The sequence below is a fragment of the Carlito syrichta genome, unplaced genomic scaffold (genome assembly GCF_000164805.1).
Source record: "Carlito syrichta isolate Samal-C Ts95f unplaced genomic scaffold, Tarsius_syrichta-2.0.1 Scaffold303749, whole genome shotgun sequence".
NCBI lineage: Eukaryota > Metazoa > Chordata > Mammalia > Primates > Tarsiidae > Carlito > Carlito syrichta.
In genome coordinates this window covers 948,567-973,467 of record NW_007247845.1, presented here as the reverse complement: position 1 = coordinate 973,467, position 24,901 = coordinate 948,567, and the positions used below count along the sequence as shown (strand labels likewise).

Below are 24,901 nucleotides of genomic sequence, written 5' to 3'. Positions count from 1 at the left end.
GTGTGTGTGGTCAGCTGGGTGAAGTGATCTGAGTCCTCTCCTGAGAAAACCCACCCTGATCTTTTTTTTTAGCCAGCTACTTCTTTCACTCATCAATTGTCACATTCCCTCCTACATTCTCATAATCTCCTCTCTCTCTTCCTTAAGCATAGGCAATGTGGACAATGGAAAAAAGGGGATTTAAAAAAAGGCCAAAGGTTTTGGGGAGGAACACTTAAGGGCTGAAGGTGTCTGTTGACAGCCAGTGAATGTTAGCTCACTTGTGGGTGTACTCCATTGGCATTACACATTCATTTGATGGACTATCTGTATGAACATTCAAATATTGGATATACATTATTTCGTGTTGGAAATAGACTAAAGAAGTAGGCTTTACAGCAACACATATCTTTGGAAGCTATGTGTTAGCAATTCTCCTAAGCACTAGTTTGAGACAGTATATGCAAAGAAGAGTTTTCATTTATAAGATATTTTAAACACATGGTTTTAATGAATTGCCTGGAGTTCAAAAAATAAACAAGCCTGACTGACTGTATAATTTTAATATTTGAAAAATTTCATCCAGAAATTAACTTATTAATACAATACAGATTTGTACAAAAAAGAGACATAAAAACTTCTGATCAAACAGACAAAAATATGATTAAGCCAAGATTTAAAAAGGACAGGACATTTAAAAAATACTGATAAATACTGTGCAATGCTTTAATTTACTGTGGCAGATACAAAAATCAGGAATTCATTAACAGATTATGTATATAAAAAAGTAACTACATGAATTTTCTAACTGTTTTTAAATTAACAAAATGTAACAGTAGTGGTTTTTATTTTTTAAATGAGGTATTATTACACTGTAAACTAAAAACAATAAATAAAGGCAATGTGCAATTTAGTGATAAATGGTTATACATTTCAACTTAACAACAGACAACAGAAATTCTTCATTTACTTATGACTTTGTCATTTAAAAATTTGGCTTGTTTGTGTACTTATTTAAAAGTGACATAGCTACCAATATACAAGCACATCATTAAACATGCAGACCAAGCCAACACAATTTTCCATGAGTCATCTCTACCAAATAAAAACTGTTTACATTTTACTTAAAACACTTATATCTGGTTTCTTATACATGATTCTTTTGTGCTTATTAGTGGTAACCTACATTAAATAGCTTACTTTCTAGTTCAAGCAGTGTAAGAGAGAAGCAGTTTTATTTGCATATGGACTAAAAACAGAGCAGAACAAAACCAAGCCAGTATGCATTTAACTCTCTTAGGTTTCCAGGATTTTAAAAAAGAAATACCCTTGAAATAATAAACCCAAGTGGAAAAGCAGAGTCCCTTCCATCTCAGAGAGAATAGTAAACAAAGTAACTCCTTTTCCTCAAAGATTCGTGGGTTGGCTTCAGACCTGTGGAGCAAGCTGATGAGTCCCTCCACCCGGGTAGAATTCTGCTGGTTGGGTGCAGGAAGCATAGCAACAAGAAAATAGCCTTGCCCAAAAAAAAAAAAAAAAAAAAAAACACCGGGGGGAAAGTATTATTTGCATATGAACCATATGCTGGTACTAAATGCTGGTTTCATTATTATTGCAAATATAACTTCAGAGTTTTCTGAAGGAAAGCTGTCAAAGTATAGCAGAGAAGTCGTGATTTGGCAAGATTTGTGACATGCTAATAAAACTGCTTCATTCGCTGTAAGTTTTAAAAAAACAACAATAACCATTTACTGTCTGACTCAAATGCAGTTTCTTTTTACATACTACTTTATTAGAAACGCCAAAAAAAGGGGTACTTTGAATTTACTATATTCAGAATCCAGTGAAAAACAAAACAATTTGGCCAAAATGTTGAATTGTATTTTTACAACAAGCTATATCATTTTGACACAAATGTTATTGTAGTATTCACCTTTGTCAAATACTTTATTCTACTTTTTTCAAAAATTAATGTTTCAGTATAACTGGTGATCAAAAAATGTAGATATAAGTCTTGTACATCAATCAAAATATATAGAAAAGCAGTTATTTTCTGTTGTGCTTGTAATTGACATATTCATCAATGATTATTTAGATTTGATTTATTCTCTAATATCTTGATCCTTAAGAAGAAATGATCATACAAATATTACAGAGTACGCAAGTAACTAGTTTACTGCATGCAGACTAACAATACTTAAAAGAATATAACCTTGAACCCAATGAATCTGAAAATACTCTTGTACAATCATCTTTATTGATTTGTAAAAGCTGTGTACACATCTAAAACCCTGAATTTACTTTGTAAAAATAAATCTTTAGCAATAAATGGCACTATCAAAATCCCATTATTCTCAGGCTATTATGTAGTTATTTACATGCTTTTCAGCAACAGTTGAAAAGAATCTTATAAGACCAAAGCCAGTATATCAAAAACCCTGTAAACTGCATTTGCAATGATACTGTTGTTTGCCTCTATATGAAAATATGGCTACATGCCTTACGCTAAAGATAATGTAGCTATTTGCTTTGCTACTATGTGTTAGCAATGTACAATCCGCCACTGGGTTCAACTATATCATAAACGCATTCTGCATGGCATTTTGTTTTCCCAGTGGAATACCTGTGACAAACTACTTATGGAGAATGATAAAGTGCTATAAAAGAGAGGGACTGGATCCATATCTGGACCCATACTGTCTCTGCCATGTGGCCCTTCTCCTCACTCAAGCAACTTCTGTGTTTTTAGAAAATGATGCCTTTGCTGAACATACTTTGTATTTGATTTTTAAAAAAAAACTCAGTATTTTAAAGTTGGTGAGCTTTGTGAAAGTGTTTTGAGACAGAAACATGAAAAGGTTAAAGGCACAATAAGAGGGAAGTGAATGCTACATATAAAATATTATATTTCAAGTCTTCTAGGTTACTCGAGTCCAAAACCTTCTGAATTTGAAATTCCAATGATCAATTTCTGTTTCAGGTCTTTTTTGCTTTTGTAGGGGGGAAGGCAGAGTTGATTGAAGCAAGTATGGGCCACAGGTAACCTAGGGAAAAAAGTAAAAATAAAATACTGAGTCTTAACACACAAAATGGCTGCATTCAGAAAGACAAAATTATGAACTTTGCGGCAATTTGGATGGATTTAGAGTCTATCATACTCAGTGATCTATCACAGAAACAAAGAACTGAGTACCACATGTTTACACTCATAAGCGGACCCTGAACAATTACCATAATACTATAAGAAAGGGATCAGCCGGGCTCGGTGGCTCAGCCTGTAATCCTGCGCCTTTGGGAGGCTGAGGTGAGTGGATTGCCTGAGCCCGCGGGTTCGAGACCCGCCTGGGCAGCGAGACCTCATCTCTACAACAAAAAAAAAAAAAAAAAAAAAAAAAAATCAGCCAGGCGTGGTAGCGCGTGCCTGTAATTCCGGCTACTTGGAAGGCTGAGGCGGAAGGATCGCCAGAGCCCAGCAGGTCGAGGCTGCGGTGGCCGGGAGCGGCCACTGCACTCCAGTCTGGGTGACAGAGTGAGACTCCAACTCAAAAAATAAAAATAAAAAAGAAAGGGATCAGCAGTAGTGGGGGGTGGGGGAGGCAAGGGAAAGGACACACTTCATCAATAAGAGTACCTGATCTCAAACCAGGTGAAGTGGGGACCAAAGTGAGGCCCAAATTTTACCCGCACAATGCCCGTTTGTATACCTAATCCTGAACTGTACATCTTTAAAATAAATTTTTAAAAATAAGTAAATGAATACCTCAATAAAGCACTGATAGCAAAACAGAAAACACACACACAGACACACACACACAATGGGTGTTAAGCAACTTTTAAAAACACCGGGTCACACACATTCAGACCCATTTTACTCTGCTGGGAGTTGATTCATCTACTCCACTAACAAATATTTACTGTGTGCCTAACTGTATATCAGGCACCATTCTAGATACTACGGCCGTGTTTACAGAGAAGACAAGCATTGTCCCTGCTTTCATGAAACTTTCATTCGAGAAGCATTCTTCTGGAGTTAGACCTGAATTTGAATACTGCTTTCATTTATTAGATGTTAATTTACTGACTGTGGGACCTTGTTCAAGTTGCTTAATATCGCTGTATCTCATTTTCTCCATCAACATGATAGGGTATACCATCCACTTACATTAGAAGACCTATCTATGTAAAACACCTAGCAGAGTAGTAGAAAATGTAGCATCACTATACTCCAGTCTTGAACGTCAAAAAGTAATAAAAAGAGTATTTTGGGGACTCTGTAGAGTCTAGAACTTATACTGGTAGAGAGCAATAAAGTTGTTATTGCCCAGGGAAACAGCATGATCAAAGCAGTGTTAAAGAAAATGAATTAAATGGAACAAAATAATTAGAAAGAGAAGAACATGAGCAGGTCGACCAGGAACGGGCCTGTTTAAATAGCTAGAAATGAGGTAAAAAGCTTTACCAGGGTGGTGGCAGTGGGAAAGCAAAGGACAGATTCCAGCTCTAAAATGAAAGAATAAACTGACAGGACACAAGGAATGTTTAAAACATGGACGGGAGAAAAAAAATGATTCTGATCAAAGTTGTGTCTACTCTAATTAGCTTTAGAAATTACAAGGTATTTGTGAAAGGGAGTAAATTGATCAGCATTAACTCATTAACACTACTAGAAAATAACTTAAATCTGTTGTCATCACCATCACTTCATATGTAAAGAGCATGAGATTGGAAAATAAGAGAGGATAGTATGAGAGCTACTTCTGGTACTAATTATAACAAACAAAATTTAATCCAAAACAAAACAAAACAAAACAAAAAAACCCCCATAAACAAACCATGAACTTCAACGTAATATTTTTCCTAAAAATAAAAAAAACCCTGCATTTCATACTTAAATAAAATCAAAGGTTAGACAACATGCTACTACAAAGTAGCAAGGTTCTAAAAAAGTCTACAGAGCACTTATTTGACCTAGCAAAGTAAAAAGTTAATGGAAGCAAATTATTAATTAGTATTAGTATATCTCAAAAACTAGTAATAAAGCAGCACTTTCAGGCAGAATCTCTTCCATTTCAGGGCTGTGTTTATTTTAAAGATTTTTTTTCTATTAGGCTAATATTAGCAATAACCTACAGAGCAAAAATAAAATTCCAATCCCAACATTTACCAGTTTGTAGAAGTTTCATTCTTTGAGATTTTAAAGTTCAAATCAGCCATCCCTCCTACAGGTACTCTGTCACTTCCTGTAGTAAAATGTAGCAACTTCTTTTGAAGATCAAGAGGAAACCCAAGCACAACATCCCAGAAGTATCTAGAGAAAGCCAAAGGAAATGTACATAAAATGTCTTTATCAAAATCCTATAGGTCATAACAAAGTATTATAAAAGCTTTAAGGAAAAAACTTTCCTTAAACATACATCCTTAATATAAAATTACAGGATGATGAACTTCTATATATTAATTAGACTTTTGACTAACGTTGTTTAAGATAACATTTTTATAAAACTATATAAGTAGTCCAATAGTGGATAGTACAGAAGCCATTTTTCTCTATATAATGTGCAAGTCTTATTTTTCAACATAGTGCTATTATAATACAATGTTAACTTAATTGGTATTAGTATATCTCAGAAACTAGTAATAAAGCACTTTCAGGCAGAATCTCTTCCATTTCAAGGCCATGATTATTTTAAAGACTTTTGAAATTCTGGGACCAAAGTCATTTTTTTAAAAAGGTAAAATCTTAACACTTTTGTAGAACTTATTCATAGACTGTTTTCCCAATGGGATTGCTAAGTGATTTCATATTTAAATTCTCATATACTTTCTAGAGATAAAATAAGACAGCGTGGACGCTCCAGTATTTTGGCTAACTTCATTGATTCAAAGATTGTAAGTTTTACAAATAAATGAGCTGTATTCTCTTTTGCTCCCTCTTTCACAATCCCATACCAGTGTGAAGAGCTCACCTTATAGTTAAGTCCGTTTTCGCGTAGCCATCATACTGAGTACTTCTCTGCAGAGCATACATATCCAGTTCAGGACTTCCACAGACCAAAATTTCAACCTCTTCTGGACGAAGCAGCTGCCAATAGTTATTTATCGAAAGTAATTTAAAGAAATGATGGTTTTAAATGAAATTGGAACTATTTTTATTGACTCAAACCACAAAAATCATGACTTTTCCTACAGTAGATCAAACCATTTTGAAGAAAAAAATCTTCTCCGTTTATATTTTTCCTACTGAGGCAAGATATTTTTGCTTCTGAAAGTTTACAAATTTTGTAAAATAGTAATTAGCAGTTTGCCAGAAAAACAAGCAAATGACTTAGCACAAATCCAAATTACTCTTCTCCTCCAAAACCCAGCATGAAGCTCCCACATCTACTGATATGCTTGCTTCCTTCCGACATCTTACAACACCCACTGCGTGCACTGGCGAGTCTGGGTACTTGGTTACAGTCTGTCTTGTCTCTCTCACTTATTATTATTATTTTTACCTTGTGGGTGGGTTAGTATCTCAGCCAGAGATTAAAGCTCTTAAAAACAGAGACCATGCTATGCCATTTAATCCTTCTTTTCTTTCTGTCCACCCCTACAACTATCAGTGAGTGGCTCACAGACAAAACTTAGAGTTCAACAAAGTGCTTCATTTCCAAAGGCATTTTCAACAACCCACATATTACAAAAGTTTGTCTAAAACAAGCTGGAAAGAATGAGCTACCTGTTTTTGCCCCAGAATAACCTCTACAGTCTATTTTTCTCTCCTATGAAAAATAATTCAGGCTGGGCGTGGTGGCTCATGCCTATAATTCCAGCACTTTGGGAAGTTGAGGTGAGAGGACTGCCTGAGTTAACAGGTTCGAAACCAGCCTGGGCAACTTGGTGAGACCTCATCTCTACAACAAAGAAAAAAAAAATTAGCCAGGCATGGTGGTGCATGCCTGTAGTTCCAGCTACTTGGAAGGCTGAGGTGGAAGGATCACCTGAGCCCAGCAGGTCAAGGCTGCAGTGGCTGTAAGCGTACCACCGCACAAGAGCCTGGGCAACAGAATGAGACTCCAACTCAAAAGAAAAAGGAAAAGAAAAAGAAAAATAATTCAAATGAAGGACCTTACTGCAATCCTTCATAATAAAACTGAGGTGAGACTGAAGGTACCTGACGAACTGTGCTTCTGGGTAGCTGAGATAATGAAGGGTACCATAGAACATTTCAATCACGTATTCTAAATAGCAGCTGACCCATGACTAAGAAGAGTCAAACCAACCCGAGTCCACCACGACTCTGGAGATAAAATACTTCCTATGAGTTGTGGAGGGACCCTTGAAATAACAGGAAGTAGTTACACATATGTTCCTTAATCATTAAAAAGTTGTTGTTTTTGCCCTGGAGCTATGTGTTAACTCTGTGTTTTGTGCCTTGTCCCTCAGTATTAAGAACCTGAGTCCATGGATCTCTTTATCCGCTCTACTGAGAGAAAGTTTTGAAAACTCTAAAAGACATAGTAGAAGGGGAGAAAAAAATAAACTGACTGGGGTCCCCCCCCTTTTGAAAATTAAGGCTGAAATGAGAGAAATATTTTTATTTCCAGGTGTATTTTTAAAAATGAAAAACACTTTCTATTTTAAAGAATATCTACTAAAATATTTAAGAATTATTTGTCAATATTATAGTATTACAAATCCTAACTGAAAGTTAAAGGTTTTAAACTCACCATTAGGGCATTTGAAGCACACACACTATGAAATCCATAATAAAATGCAGCGAATTGCTTGTAGATGGATTTGTTGAGAAGGAAGTCAGTATAAAGCTGTACATATTCTGAAAATCAATTTTACATCTGTTAAATAGTAAAAGTAAATGGGAAATATGAATTCATCTTAATGAAAAATGGCACTAACTTACCTTTCCTATTTTGATTGGTAACTGGAATTTTATCACCACCTGGCTTTAAATTATAGGACTTAATTATTCCAAATTCTTCTTGAAAAACCTGATGGGAGATGCCAACATGCATATTTATTAATATGCCTGATATAATAACAGACTTCAATGAATAGGTTTGTAACATTTTAAAAGAACAGGCTTACCCCTCCCTTCCAAACACACAAACTACAGAAAGGCTAAGCTCTTGTGATTTCTGTACAACAGATGAGGAGTCAGCCGGGCTCAGTGGCTCAGCCTGTAATCCTGCGCCTTGGGAGGCTGAGGTGAGTGGATTGCCTGAGCCCACAGGTTCGAGACCTGCCTGGGCAACTTGGTGAGACATCATCTCTACAATAATTCAAAAAATTAACCGGGCGTGGTAGCGCATGCCTGTAGTTCCAGCTACTTGGAAGGCTGAAGCGGAAGGATCGCCCGAGCCCAGCAGGTCAAGGCTACAGTAGCCGGGAGTGGCCACTGCACTCCAGTCTGGGCGACAGAGTGAGACTCCAACTTAAAAAAAAAAAAAAAAAAAGAATGAAGTGTCATAAAAGCATTATGGGTTAAAAAAAAGTAGTGCCTAAACTGTGTCTGTTGAATATAGTTGAATGCTATTATGACATCCACAACATTTGTGCAGTCATCTAGATGACACTCAGGTCTTCAGAGCTATGTGGATCATGATAATTTCTACCTCCACCCAACTAGCGTGAAGGGAGTGGAAATGAGAGATTTTGCGTCTGACCCATTGGCTTCTACTCATAACTTCTATTGTTGAAGCTACAGAAGAGGCTTGTCTTCAGAAACTGGAAAGTTCTGAGAAGGCAACCGAGTCAAGGGAATATAATTGCCTGAAGAGTCCCTTTCCACCTATGAATTTCTTTAAGCCCTTTCACTGACTGCTCATCTCAAAGTGTCTGCTTCACTGTCTCTACTGCATTAGGTCACCATCCTTTAAGGTAGAGGACTATATGTGTTGCTTGATCCTTGTTCATCTTTTCTTACAATCGGTGTTTAAAAACAAATGGCATTTTTTCATATGTGAAATAAATGATTAATAGACAGCCCTTTGGCCTGAATAGTACCTGGAATGTTGAATAGAAATCTTCTTCAACATTGCCTTCATATGATATAAGTTCACTCAATCCATGGGCCAGCTCCTATAGAAAGAAATCTGTTATCTGTCTTTTACAATTAAATAGTGTTATAATGAAGTAGACCTGCTATAGTCCACTTATATGTAAAATAAAGACTAGATACACTTTATATGTAAAACTAGATACACTTTCAAATTGTGAAATAAAGATTACATTGGAGATGTATTTTCCAGTATACAAAATGCTTAATAATTTCTCCCATCTAGAGGCTTGGAAAAATTCATTATAGGTCATAGAAGAGGAAACTGTCCAGTTCAATCAAACCACAGTGGCATAACTCTGGGGTCTGTTCTTAAGCAGCAAGCTAAGCACGTCTCTAATGTTTCCATCACAGTTTGCTGCTACCTGCCACATTGTGTATGAATCTGCAGTATTTCTCCCTTTAAATTTTTATTCTTATACAAATCTGCTAATGTTTTAGGGTTCCTACTTTGAACATAAACATATAGTTCATACATGCTAAGTAGTTTCTAGACATCAGTTACAGTGCCCTCTTCTTTCAAGAAAAGGTTCAGAACACTAGGAGAAACATTTTCTCACAGTATAACTCAAGTTAGCCACGAATAAAGATTTTAAAATAGAAAAAACAATATTTTAAAAAATTGTTACAAAAAAGTTAAGGTTTTATTTTAAATGATTAGAAGGATCAATAAGAGCATGGTTTGAATAACGTTATATACTTTACATAATAAATTTCCTATTCTGTTAAAACCAGAAATTTTCAGACAAATTTAGGCTGGCATACATTTGATATAATTGTCATCATTTGTTTGAATCATTAATAAGAACTATTTCACTGTTCACATAAAGAAACTAGAGAACGGAAAGGTTAAATAACTTCTCTAAGTTCACAGAGTTAATATCTGGCCGAGCCCATACTAAAATCTCTGATGTCAAAGTCTATTACTGTGCTGTAAGAGTTTAGGAGTGTGGCAGAGTGGGTTACATGTCTCTAAGGAAAAAGACAGCTAGATGAAAATGGAGATGGCTAGGCTCGGTGGCCCAGCACTTTGGGAGGCTGAGGCGAGTGGATTGCCTGAGCCCGTAGGTTTGAGACTAGCCGGGGCAACTTGGGGAGACCTCATCTCTACAATAAATCAAAATTTAGCCAGGCATGGTAGTGTGCGCCTGTAGTTCCGGCTACTTGGAAGCCTGAGGCAGAAGAACCGCCAGAGTCCAGCAGGTCTACCCTGAGTTGGCCGTAAACATGCCACTGCACTCCAGCCTGGGCAACGGAGTGAGACTCCAACTCAAAGAAAAAAAGAGATGAGTTACAAAGGCAGAGATAAACCATACTTAAAAGAAGAGGAGGCTGGGCGTGGTGGCTCAGACCTATAATCCCAGCACTCTGAGAGTCCCAGGCAGGAAGATTGCTTGAGCCCAGGAAGTAGAGACCAGCCTGAGCTGCATAGGGAGACCTCCTTTCTACAAAAAACTTAGCTGAGTGTGGTGGTGCATGTCTATAATCCCAGCTACTTGGGAGGCTGGGCAGAAGGATCACCTGAGCCCAGGAGGGTTAGGCTGTGGTAAACCATGACTGTGCATTCTAGCCTGGGTGACAGAGTGAGACCCTGACCAAAAAAAAAGGAAAAGGAAAAAAAAAGCATGTGTAGGAGGGAGACAGAAGACTGCAAGTTAGAAGAAAGATGATTCAGCATTAAGGGACAAGATATGAATAACTTTATACTTACAGGCATAATTTGACATAAGTCGTCAATGGTAACACTGCAGATGCCTACCGGTATATTTTGATCACTAGGAACAACGGGAGGGCTCAATAATTTCTTGTAACAGCAGGGAGGGAAACGAATATCCAAGGTGATGCTGTTATAAACAGCTAGTCCCATAAGCTATGCATACTAAATGTTAAGCATTAACATCAAATCCATGACAACAAATGCGTTTTGAATTATGCATCAGTCTATTTCTTGCATACTTCTTTCAGATTTAACACGGACTTTCTAATTAGTCCCACATGCTTCCTTTCCTCTCTTTCATTTATTTCCCCTTTATTTTACATAATATAATTCCTTGATTACCAAAAGTGATGTAAAAAGGAGTGGTTCAGCTGATTGTATTTAATGATTTCTCTAGAAAAGTTTATCTAAGTTTACAACAGACAGCAACTTAAGATATGCCTGTAAATTAGCATATTAAAAAATTTTCTAAATTTAAGCATAGATGTTGGCAATTTTATAAGCAGCAGCAACAGTGTATTCAGAATACATTTATGCAGAATATATTACTGATTTTGGAGATAGACATTTTGGTTATTTTAAAATTAAATACAGACTATGAAAAGGACTAAATTGAATAAACATATGGATATACACCTGCTATTATTGATAAGCTAATAGGATAGGTAATTTCCTACAGTAAAATTTGAAAGGCTTTTGTTACTTGGAGTTTTTCAAGGTGCTGAAGTTAAAAAGTTACAGATGCTGTATTTATACACTTTGCCTACTTCTATGTGGCAAAATGTAACTTATCCATGTACTGAAAGAGAAGTCTTAGATCACATTTAATATTTAAAGTCAATTATTATATAAAGTTATTTTATAAGCTTAAAAAGAAATCTAAACAAATGGGCTGGATAAGTTTCTGAAAACAAATTTTTAAAAATGGGAAGACCTTCAATATTTCAATTTGCTAAGATGGAATAAGAATGATTAGTAACTTAAAAAATAGATAAGCAGGCCGGGCTGGATGGCTCAGCCTGTAATCCTGCACTTTGGGAGGCCAAGGTGAGTGAATTGCCTGAGCCTGCGGGTTCAAGACCCACCTGGCCAACTTGGCAAAACCTCATCTCTACAATAAATAAAAAAATCAGCTGGGCGTGGTAGCGCGTGCCTGTAATTCCGGCTACGCGGAAGGCTGAGGCGGAAGGATCGCCGGAGCCCAGCAGGTTGAGGCTGCAGTGGCCGGGAGCGACCACTGCACTCCAGTCTGGGCGACAGAGTGAGACTCCGACTCAAAAAAAAAGAAAAAGAAAGAAAGAAGCCATTTTATAAGTAACCATATAAGCAGAGACTGAACAGCGCTCAAAGGGACAGATATTTAAAATATGTTCTAATATGTAGCAATGATAACCACAATACCACTGCAATTACCATTTATAATCATCTACTATGGTGACAAATTTTCAACATTTTTGACTGAAATGTTAGAAAATGTTTAAATATTAAATCCTGAAGGCAGGTTTTTCAGGGATGAGGAAGTAGGTTCAGGATTTCCTGTAGGGCACACTCACGTGCAGAGGCATAATGTTTCATTTTACCCTGAATCAACCTGCTCTGGTTGAAGCAGGGATGGGGGTGGCAGAATTCTGCTGGAGCCACTGAAGTGTCATGTGGTGCAGATAGAGCAGAATGTGAACATCCTGCACTCTACTATGTTGGCCCTACTCTTAGTTCCAATGCCCCTTTTGATATGGATAATTCTGTGTTTAAAACATTGTTACACTATGGCTCTTCATGTGATCTTCAAAACACTTTGCAGTTGTTATTGTAGGTTTTATTATAACATTTCTTGTAAGCTCCAAGGTCTTACCATACTTAAAAAATAATTGTATTAGAAACACGGTACTGTCAAAATGACTAGAACAACATATCTTTGGTCCTGAAATTTAGAAACTGAAGATATATACTGAACCAACTGTATTTTCTCAATGAGCATGCCTGTTACTTATCAATTTCCTGTTCCCAACCCCTTACATGACCATAATCCACTATCATCTTATATTTTTCCTATATAGTATCATACATTTTAGGGCATCAAGGTTGCTTTCTATAGGTTTTCTGTGTGTGTGTGTGTGTGTGTGTGTGTGTGATAAATACATATACTAATGAGATAGTAGTAGTTAGAATTTTTAGATTTAATTGTTTAACTTGAAATATGTAACATATGCACATGATTAATAGTCTCCTTTGGGTAATGACTGAATAAAAACTAAAGTCTATGAAGTAAGAAAACAATTAGCAAATTCATGATTTTATGTATAGTACCACTTTAAAAATATGACAACTAAGTAAGATATAATACATTATAACAAATATTAGAAAGCCCAAATATCACCCAGGTCTAACTTGTGATACATGAATGTAAAGCATGGCAAACATACATATCAGGAAATTTAAATAGGCCATAATATAGTCAGAAGCATCAATGGCCAGGGCCCTCAAGGAAGTGAAACATTCAACAAATGATTATCGCAGATAACAGAATAAAAACAGGAGTCTAACAATTGTTAAGTGTCCTCCTATACTGTGGAATTGAGCACTTTGGGCCTCTAGACATGGCAATATATGCACAATTTCAAATTACGTTTACTCTATCAATGTGCCTTTTCTTCCCCCTTACTCCCTTTCTTTCATCTGGTCTCTCAATTTCCATATCCATTCCTCAGGATTTATTCCAACGGATGCAGCAAAGACAGACATTCAAAGCCCTCCACAAGATGGCTCTTCTTTTTCCTGGTGGTATTTCCCACAATTCTTAGTGTGCTCGCTGCTTTGTTACAAGTTCACTACAATTCAGACTTTTTTTCCTGGCCATTCCCTCAGCCTATACTGTCCCACTCTCTCCAGTCTTGTGTTAGCATATGGAATCGTTCCATTTTTAAATCTCTACCTTCTCTGGGAGAAATACATCACATCTTCGCCTTCTAAGAACTCCTTAACAGTTAGTGCCATATGGTCATTTGACTCTGAGAACTAACTATTCCGCCCTGGTGGTCTTCCGTCTGTATAGATGGCAAGTCTCTTAAATGTGGAATTTCCCCCTCTCTTAAACTACTTGTCTCCGGTGCTTGCTCATTCATTTACTCTTCCCTCCTTTCTTGCATAGACAATTATGTTTCTTAGAATTTAAAAAGCTAATAATAGAGAAGGCATCTTGTCCAATCTCCCACCCAATGCAGGAATGCCCTCTATACCACATCTGATAGGGATCAGAGGATGGCAGATAGACTTGTAAAATTTAAAAACACTATACAATAATGCTACATGCTTTAAAAGTCCCATTCCATTCAATTTTCAATTTTATGGACTCTTCCTTTGGGAGACTTATTAAAGAGCTAGAATTAATTCTCTTAATTTCAGCTTAGTAAACAGTGAAATAAGCACAAAGTGAAAAAAACAGATAAATAATTCATTATAAATAGAGAATACTCTGATTTTAAAAAAGGCTTATGTTCGTGATAATTTTAATTGTATATGAAATAGAAAATAACCATTTTTATTTTGAGATAAAGTTTTTTAGAAAAAAACTGTTATTCCCGAATTTTACAGCTGTGATATTACACATAATAAAAATTCCTGAAAATCTATAGTACATTTGACAAGAATGTTTAATTTAGATAAAATGGTTAGAGAACAGTTTTCTAAAATAAAGATAAAGTCTTTAAAAAATCTCTAGTCTATGAGCACCTCCTAGTGGAAAGTTTAAAGGATACAATTCCAACCAATCGGAATTCAGAATAGTTATCACATTTAAAGCTGCTAAACCAATGGCAGTGTGAATCTTTGTGATATGTAAACATGCCTGGAAAACAAACAGAAAACAAACAAACACATAATTGTATTATTAGCATGACTGATTTTTAAAAATCAAAGAGGTAAAAATGTACATGATATCTCCACATCTCATCTATGAGAAGAAAACCATTTCGGCAATAATTCTGTTACAAACTACCTTTCATGTTAAAAATTTCACAGATTCTTTATTTAAGGAACTATATATTTGCAAATCTCAGTAAATACAAATATGTATATAAAATATCAGCTGGATGCAGTAGCTCACACTTATAATCCCAGCAGGTTGAAGTGGGAGGATTGCTTGAGCCCCCGAGTTCGAGACCAGCCCCAGCAACATAGCAAGACCTCCTCTGTACAAAAAATAAATAAGTAAATAATCTGGCTGTGGTGGCGTACACCTGTAGTCCCAGCTACTAGGGAGACTGAGGCAGAAGGACCTTGCCCAGGAGGTCAAGGCTACGATGAAATGTGATTGGGTCACTGTATTCTAGCCTGGGTGACAGAGTAAGACCCCAAATTAAAAAAAAAAAAAAAAAAAAGAAGGAAACAGACACACACACACACACACGGAGAGAACACTATTTTTCACTGGAATCCTGAACCAAGGGTAGAAATGGGGTAAAAAGAAACTAATCAGATGACTTTACAAAAACTATCATTTTATAGATTATAAACTATGATCAAAATTAATTTTGAGGATTATCTGGAGACTTAAATTTATTCACGTCATCCTTATTTCCCATTACCAAAATGTACACATACATATACATAAACACACACATATATAAAATAAACCAAAGAATAAGAAAAACTAAAAACTCTCCTTTGGGGGAAAATAGATTTAACAGATACTAAGGATTATATAGGTGGTTTCTCTTAACTAAAATAATATTTTTTTAAAATTTCAAAGGCTTATTTTTTCTTAAAAATCAATCCATGAATTCTTATTTATTAAAATAGCTTGTTTTTTTAATGAAAGAAGCTTCAAATGCTAGTATAGAGCAAACTATAATTTTGATTTTTAAACAAGATTTGGATGGGTCTTTTTTTTTTTGAAAGACTCGTCCATGTCAGGTCTTTCTGGCATGAGTCTCCCCCTTTCCCTCTCTTCTTCTTGCTAATAAACTTTGTTTTAACACTTAAAAAATAAAAAAGATTTCGATGTTTACTCAGAACTGTATATTTTTAGTCTTGATATATTTTGTGTAGGATTTCCAGTAAGATAATTAACATATTGAGCATCAATTTAGTCAAAGAAGTTTTTAAATATAAATAATAATCCTTAAACAATTATTCAGCATTATGGCTGACAGAAAGTCTATAAAACCATAGAATAGGTTAAAAATAAAGGTGACTACTTGACTATAGCAATTATGAAGAAATGCTGTTTACAAGAATTAGATTACTCACCATAATCTGGATGAAAAATTTGGCGAATTAGAAGAAGGAACCATTCTTTAGTCAAGCCGCCCATATCCAAACCAGCTTCTCCTACAAATGTAACTTTCAACTTCTTTTTCAAGTCTGCTCTTTTCCTGGTTAACTATTTGACAACATTATATAGTAGAGATGAACAAAGAACAGTGAAAAGGGAATTAGCTTTTTTTAATTCTGAAAAAATGTTAGGCAGTCTTTATCTTATTTACAAAGTCACAAAACTCATCCATCTATCTAATAAATTTGCCAGACACTGTATGAGCTAAGTGTTTACTGTTTTGCTAATGGGAACAGAAGAAATTAGAAGGTCAGTTACCTTGCTCAAGGTGACTGCCTCCTGATACCTATTTGCCTCTAAAAGTTTAATTTAGCAGACTAAATTATACAATAATTCATTGTTTCCCTTAACTCTGCTTCAATGCTGAACTTCAAAATAACCACATAGCTGGGGCTATGTATGGTTGCTTATGCCTATAATCCCAGGTCGTGGGGAGGCTGAGACAGGAGGATCTCCTGAGGCCAGGAGTCTGAGGTTGCCATGAGCTAAGATTAGGCCACTGTACTCCAGCCTGGGTAACAAAGCAAGACTTTGTGTCAAAAAACAAAACAGAAAAATAGCTTAATCAACCATCATCTTCTAATATTTAGAATAACAGCTGAAGCACTGTATAGCCAACAAACAAATTTAACTAGGATGCTAATGGCAGACAAGCCATATAAAGATCTGGCTGAAGCACTGTTCTCAGTCTATCTTCTGGGGAGCTGTCACACTGGAAATATCTAGCAAACAAATTTATATTAGGATGCTAATGGCAGACAAGCCATATAAAGATCTGGCTGAAGCACTGTACATGTAGAAAACTCTCTAACACATCAACATGCTATGAAAGTATGTTTAAGCCTGAATAGGCCCAATCTACCCTATAGGTCAGACCTCTAATTTTATGGATAAGTAACCCGTGTGAGTTGTCGTACACCAACTAGTCACATACTAACCAGTAGCAAAGGTGTTTCTAGAATCCAGGTTACATAATAAGAAACACGGATTACTCAGTTAAGGGTTCTACATCAAATCCTTTTCTGGGGAATTAACAACAAACCATTAATAAGCATACGAAAATTAATATGACTTAGTTATGAATACAAAACTGATTTTAATGATGGTATCAAAATTTAAGGAAACACATACTGGCATACAGAAATTTTAAAAAGCTTGCTAAGATTTTTTTGTCATAAATCATATTGTAGAATATACTTATAATCAGTTAATACCATTTTGGAATAAATTATACCTCGTCAAGTGAATCGCTAACCAGATGTGTCCGCCTCACTTTCATATTTAGAAATAACATATTCATATCAGGTCTCTGTCTTCGAGATACTTTATCCACCAGACTTTGCTAATTAAATAAGAAAGTAAACATTGTCACTTTTACTTAAACTATAATTTCATTTAAAACACTTAATATTTTAATGAAAATCACTTAATTTTGTCTATGCTGTTTCCCATATAAACAATTTCATATGATCAATTATATGAACCAAATAATTCACCTTCCATAGTAATGAATGTTGCATTACAGTTTTCATATGTATGTCTGTCAAATAGCAAAGTTTTCTATTTCATAAATACAAACATAAAACGGGAACATTTAAAACAAGGTCTTCTTAAAATAATAAATAGTGATAAGCCTGGGCTTAAGCTTTCTTACTGAATTTTTTCTAAAAGTACAATTAGTCTACTTTTAGAAAATAATTTGTCAACATGCATCAAAGACCTTAACGATATGAATACCCTTTATCCTAATAATTCTAACAGAAAACATTTTATATAGTAAAATGTGCATCACAGCATTATTTATGAAAACAAAACTTTAGAAATACCCTAAGTACATATCTAACTAATGAGATATAATATATCCTCTAAAAATCAATGGTTTAAAAAACTATATAAATAGTACAAGGAAAGTATAACTGAAGAAAGTAGAGAACAAAATTGTGTGTATGATACTGTTTCAACTCTGTTGTCTTTAAAAGATAGTATAAAAAATATATGAAAATATACTAAAATTTAAAAAATAGTTATGCTTGGGTGATGGAGATATGGGTGATTTTAAAAATATATTTTTCATGGTTTTTCAAAATATAAGCACCAAGCATGTAAAAAAGAACATATTTAAAAATATCTATACGGAATATATGTCATTTATCATATAAAAACTATATGCTTATACAGCTATTTATCTAAATAATCTTTATCAGACTACCTCATTTTTTGGTAGCAATGAAAACTATTGGGTAGATCAAAGATAAACATTTCAGACATTTAAAATATGTGCAGCAATTTGTTTTAATAGATAAAATTTTGATATCACAAATGTATATAATTGAAAACTACGTATGATTTTGTAGATTACTGCAGTAAAACTCTCTCATTCTTTCTCCATTTTTCCAATAACCAGTGTTAAAGGCTATTAACAGCCTTTTGCTTCTCTGTGTCCTCTCTTACCAAAGGACTCTATATCCCTAGGAGAGCATCCTGTGTTATGAACCTTTTTTCTTATTTTTTCCTAACTTCTGTTCTCAGTCTATCTTCTGGAGAGCTGTCACACTGGAAATATCTTAACAAACAAATTTATACTAGGATGCTAATGGCAGACAAGTTTAGTGGCTACTCCTCCTATCAGGAATTAATCTCTACTAGAAAATGCTTCAAATGAAAGAATTCTAGACGTCTGATTGAGGAAATTATGTTTAGGATAAGAATTCTCTTTTGCAATTTAGATTTTACCACATAAGCCCTTGCTTACATTGACTGCCTATAAGACTGTCCTTGTGTCATAATGGTCACCAGTCATTAATTCCAAGTGATATGGCAATTTACAAGTTAAAATGTTGGGAAACACCCATAAAAGCTGATAATGCCACTTGACTCTTCAATCTTTACTCACTTGTTTCCATGTTCTGTGGAAGATTTAACCTATGACAGAGTCTACAGCTGCCCTTCTTCTTTTAAGTAGAAGGAAAATTCCACAAAAAGAAGATATTTGATATCTTAAGTATGAGTGACAGAAAACACAGCTCTGTTTTTTCTAGTTTAATCTAAACTAGCTCATTCTATGCTGTGTACAAAAGTGCTTAGAGTTTTTCTCAAAAATATAAAAAAATCAAAGTCCAAGGTGAAAATGTACTAAAAAGGCACATGATATTGTACAAGTATAACTAATTAAAAATGACTAGCTGTATAGACTAATCTTTGAGCCAATATCTACCCAAGATCAAGTAACAATTCTGGTGCTAAATATACCTGTTTAAACTCACTCTTCGGGGGGTAGTGTGGCTTTGGAATTCCCTTGGTAGGCATAGGCAATACAATTTCTTCTAATATTCCCACACTCAGTATAAGATGACTTTGGGTTGTCACCAGTTACTCAAATCTTTTGTCCTTCTCTGTGACAGAAAGAAATACTCACCTTCTGGGAACTGAATTACGGAAGAATAAACAGTTCTTTTCATAGTATTTTAAAGTATTACAACTTATGCTTTAGGATACTTTTTATATTCTTGAACAAGACATTAAAATCATTTCTTTGTACTCCATGGTTCTGTCTTTATTTTAAGAAGACCACAGCCAAGCTTCCTTCTTTAAAGTTGTGAGCAATCATGTCACACAAGCAGATGCTTGACAGACATGAGCATTTAAATGAATATTTTAGAGCTCTTGTAAAAAAAAAGCTCACCAGATCTGACGTCTGTTAGATAAAGTTTATAACTCTACTGTGCTGTGCCGAAACACAGGTGGCAGGGAGTAGCAGGGGCAAGCCCAGAGACAAAACTCACTCTGTTCTATAATTTGCCTCAAGTTGGCCTGGTTGCCATTCCAGCTTCTATGGGCTTCCATGCATTTTGGTTTCCTAACAACCAATAGAAACATCTTTCACCTTCTTTGGGCATACTTCTCAGTTCTCCAAGATATATACTTTTTTGTTACATCTTTGAATTTTCTGGTTGTTTTGATCTGATTTTCATAAAATCTAAAAACGTTCCAGTGGCTTGAGCGGTTTGCCCAAGGACACTGTCTGCCTCACTAAAGTTCTCACTCATGCTCTGTTGGTTATGTGGCGTTGGGGGCGTGGCATCTACAATATGAGATCCCACAAGCTCCCAGCAATTTGGATCTGTGAGAAGCATTTATTCTTCCTGCTATATTTGTAAAATAATGAGAAGTTGATTAGAAGAAATGAGGAGTATCTTGTCTCCTGTATTTGGAACAGAATTGAATACTTTCTGGGGAAGTATAATACAGATTTTACTTTTAACATTTCCTGATTATGCTAGAACAATTCACAAGACATTTGAATGATTTATTAAGTTATTTACTATATTGATTATAGACATCTGATAAATATGCATAAATATGTTTTTATAGCTGGCTTACCCTTGCGATGCTTATCATCTGTTGTTCTGAGTCTCTTTGAATAATGATTTTTTTTGCAGCTATAGAAATAACGAATGGGTACTGACAGAAGGAAAACCTGCTCAACAAGTGAAAACAGAAAAAGCAAAATGGTGTATTTTTAGCAAAATTATACTAAGGGAATCTAAGGTACCCTTTCTAGCAATAGAAAACATTATTTTTGTATATTGTACCATTTACATCTAATATTCTGAAATGTATGCTAATCACTTACAACATTAATACAAATAATTTCAATGTATATCATCATCACCTGTGAAAAATTATGGCCAATACCTGAACCAGGAGGCACAAGTGTTGGTGATAAAGTATTAGGGCAGAAAAGTCATATGCTCTACGTAATATAAGAATCCATTATTATATGGTTATTTCTGATGTGTGAGCTTTAGAAATGAAGAAATCTAGCAATAACTACAGTATGTAATAAGTTACAAATTTAAGACCAATAAAAGAAAAAAGGATGCTGCTGTTAGTACTGTATTTAATGGTGTAGTAATATAAAATGGTATCTATTTGTCAAGACACATTATAATCAAAGATTATAAAAATAACCTCTCCTGGGTCAGACAGAGCATTCTATGCTACGCACAAAAGTCACAAATGACACAGAAATAAATGCATTTAGAAAGAATGAATATGGCATTAATAACACTTCAGGAGTTAGACGCCATCAGAAGGACCACAATGCATCCATCAGTTACAGTTGGGATCCATCTAAACATAGTCAAGTGGTGTATCTGTGACCACTGGCTCCAATGATGGCATTATGAGGAAAAAGGACATAGTCCTTGTGTAGGCTGAAAATAAGATGACTTCCACCACGGGACAAACTTACTAATAAACAGGAGTTTTTCAGTTATTAGCATATAATAATTTTGAATTACTAATGCTAACTAAAAATGTGGAAATAAAAACGAAAACGCAATGAACTTAGTAAGATGTATATGTTTTATTATATACTTTAAGACAGAGTTTCCCTTGTTGTGGCACAAGAAGAATGATACTGTCCATATGACACACTGAGATAAACTGCTCATAGCCAGAGGTGACTTTCCCTAGGGCTCCATATCCCTCTCTAGGTTCAGGTTGGCTGCCCAAAGGCTGAAGGGATCCTAGGACTAAAATTTTGATGTAACTCATTCTAGGTACACCCGTACTATGGCACGGTGGTTAGAGGAAGCTCTACATTAAAAGATGTTGTGACTTAGACATGCACAATAATTCTTGTTATTCCGTGGGTATATCTACAACAGTATAATTATATTAAAATGGGAGGAAAAAAGTATTTTTGTAAAATAAACTTTGCCAAGGATATATCCACCAAACCAACGCGGGTCCCCAGAACTTAAAATTCTTGTTCAGTTCTGAGATGTCCAAAAGGCCATTTTGTGGTTTACACCATGCTGATAGACAGGGTCTCTGGAACGTTTAAGCAATTTATGAACTAATCTGAGGCTTTAAGTTACTTAAAATTTACTCGATGTTCTTCAGGACAAATGCAATCTCCTGAACATCTTGTGGTCTAGTAATAAATTTCTAATAAATTTATTCTGGAACTAAATTATGTTTGGGATAGTCTTGCTAGTTTTACCCAAACTAGAGGTGTGGATATAAGGTGCAGTGTAAAAAGAATTTTTGTCAGTTGTTTTGAGAATGGATTAATCACTGTGATAATCTATGGTGTAGCTCTTTCTCTGTAACATCTACTTTTAAAAATACTGTATGTTATGAACAACCACTTTTCCTACAGAATAAAGAAGAAAAACAGTGAATGTATGTGTGTGTGTTAGATTAGGCAACGGCAAACTATGGATCTGGGACAAATATGACCTACTGTTTGCTTTTATAAATGAAGTTCTTGGAATACAGACACACCTATTCATTTACATTCTAAGGCAGCTTTTGTATAGCTCACAGAGCTGAAAATATTTACCATCTAGTCCTTTACAGAAAACGTTTGTTGCCCCCTGTACTGGATGATTGCACACAGAATTATAAAACATAAGAAAATGCATACTTCCTTCTTGAAAAGATGTCATTAACCAAATCAAAACCAAATCAACATGTGTATAAACTTGAAATGTAGCAGAAAAAAATGCTTTAACAAACATAATATTTATTTGTTATATATATAATATATAATATTTCAAGGCTGGATTTCTAGACTATGTAAGTTTATATGTAAAGTTATGCGTATACTTTATGCAAACTTAAAATCCAACAATTCTTTTGAAAATTATTTCATTTGGGTGAATAATCAAATGAGCTTTTGATCATACCTGTGAGAGTTTCCAAAGCTTTGCCAAGTATGATATTCTTCCATGAGATCAATGTGATCCAATGTAGAATTATAGAAATCAGTATAAGGAATAAGGGGAGGTTGGACCAAATTGTTTGCAGTATCTGTAAAGATAAATTCTAACGTAATGATCTTTTCCAACATGCACATGATTCATTCTAATAAGTAAATAAAACATAATTTTAATATCTTCCAGATAGGCTTGACCTAGAAACTTCTATTTTAAATAACTGTAGCTTCAAATGAAAAGGGTAAATTTAAAGCTGTAGTCAAAAGGCAGTCAACAATCTCTTGCTTTGAAAAAACATGGAGCAAGAATTGGTAACAGTATTAAGAGGTTCCGCAGATGGTCATCTATTGATGTATTTCCCCATCTAACTGTTCTCCCCTAGGGCTTCTCAGTAATTAAAGGAAGTTCCTAATTTCTCAGGAATCACTACCTAGCAGCTCACATGCACTTAATAGTCATAATACTGAATACTGCCCAGTAAAAGGTACAAATTGAAATCCATTATTAAAATAGAAAATAAATTACAGCTCTTTTCTTCAAAGGAATGGTTTAAAACTTAAGAATGCCTCTATGGTACTTTGAGATCCTTACAAAACTTCCCTAATATTTAACACAAGAAAATTTAAAAAATGATAGAATAATAAAAACCTACTAAGTAAAGCCAACACTTTAGAGGCTGATGGAATCCACCAGGAACACTTTGCTATAGGTGGAAATTCTTCAGGCTTTGCAGGAAACAGGCGTAAAGAAATAAATTGCAGCAATCTCTCTACCAATTGTTTAAACCTCTTCTGGGACAATCTGGTAAAGATTTTGAAATAATTTTGATCAAAATTCACATTTTCTATTTGGGAAGACATTTGTTAGATAACAAACTATATAATAAACATGTACGTGTTTAGACAATATATTCTCCCCAAATTCTATTTCTTAAATTGCTAAACATTTGAAAAGATACAAAATCTTACCTTGAATACTGTATCTTAATAAATGAGAAATAAGCACTCAAATTTCTATAAAGTTAGTACTGAGCATTTCATTTTTAAGGTTTCAGTATTCAGTCAATCTTCATTATCCACAGGTTCTGTATCTGCAGGCTGGCCTATTTGCTAAATTTAACTGTAACCCCCAAATCAATACTTGTGCTTTCATGGTCATTTGCGGACATGCAAAGATTGGTGAAAAATTTGAGTCTCCTGACACGCACATTCCCAGCTGAGGTCGAAAAAGGGGACGCTCTCCCTTGTTTTAATTCTCTTACTGTGAACGAGTATCCTTTATGCGGTCCACTTATTTTCATGTTTTTTATATTTTTGTGTTTTGTTGATTTTGCTATTTCAAAATGGCCCTCAAGTGTAGTGCATATGTGCTGTCTGGTGTTCCTAAGAAGGCTGTGATGTGCTTTACAGAGAAAATATGTTTGCTAGTGAAGCTTTGCTTAGGCATGAATTATAGTGTTGCTGGCCATGAGTTCAATGTCAATGAATCAACAATTAGTATTAAATAAAATGTGTCATAAAGCCCGGTTATATATTGACCGGTTGACAGAAATGTGATCAGGGGTTCACAGGAACCTGACCCTGTATTTCCTCCAGAAGCAATGGTTCAGTTTTCACGAATTTGGTGTTTGTGGCAACTTATAGCATATAACTACTGTGAATGAGAATAAACTGTACTTAACATTTATTTTGGAAATATTTTGCCTTTTTAACTTTTATGAATCATGGAGCAAAGTCATGATTCATATGAGTATAGTTCTGTGAAAAACAGTATTATGCTTTTACAAAATGATATTTGATGGCTAACCTATATTTTACAAGGATGTTTTTAGGTAAGGAGAAAGTACCATGTAAACAATGGTAAGATTTAGTGATTTACAGCAGAAAATAAAAAGACATGCATTAAAATAGTAACGTCTCAGTTAATCCAGTCACTATCTTCGAGATATATGAAAAAATAGTGATAGGAATGTGCTGTATAAAAAGTGAAAGCAGTAGATAGAAATTCTCAACAGCCTGTATGAACAAAATGGTCATTTACATTAAAAACAGATTTTAAGTGATCCTTTATGTAGTACTAAAGTATGG

The 24,901-nt window shown here is 34.9% G+C and overlaps 1 protein-coding gene across 1 annotated transcript in view; it reads right to left on the bottom strand.

The window, feature by feature from the left end:
• Positions 1-522: 522 nt before the first annotated feature.
• The window catches only part of HECTD2 (HECT domain E3 ubiquitin protein ligase 2), a 71,938-nt gene continuing 47,559 nt past the window's right edge, over positions 523-24,901 (bottom strand). Inside the window, exons 8-20 of the mRNA XM_008059176.2 lie at positions 23,467-23,615; positions 22,785-22,908; positions 20,467-20,563; positions 17,321-17,428; positions 16,002-16,134; positions 14,510-14,598; positions 10,749-10,907; positions 8,986-9,060; positions 7,883-7,970; positions 7,692-7,798; positions 5,946-6,061; positions 5,144-5,287; positions 523-3,023 (exon numbers count right to left, since the gene is read on the bottom strand). Coding sequence (XP_008057367.1) covers positions 2,903-3,023; positions 5,144-5,287; positions 5,946-6,061; positions 7,692-7,798; positions 7,883-7,970; positions 8,986-9,060; positions 10,749-10,907; positions 14,510-14,598; positions 16,002-16,134; positions 17,321-17,428; positions 20,467-20,563; positions 22,785-22,908; positions 23,467-23,615 — 1,510 coding nt within the window. The 3' untranslated portion in view covers positions 523-2,902. The remainder of the gene's footprint in view (positions 3,024-5,143; positions 5,288-5,945; positions 6,062-7,691; positions 7,799-7,882; positions 7,971-8,985; positions 9,061-10,748; positions 10,908-14,509; positions 14,599-16,001; positions 16,135-17,320; positions 17,429-20,466; positions 20,564-22,784; positions 22,909-23,466; positions 23,616-24,901) is intronic.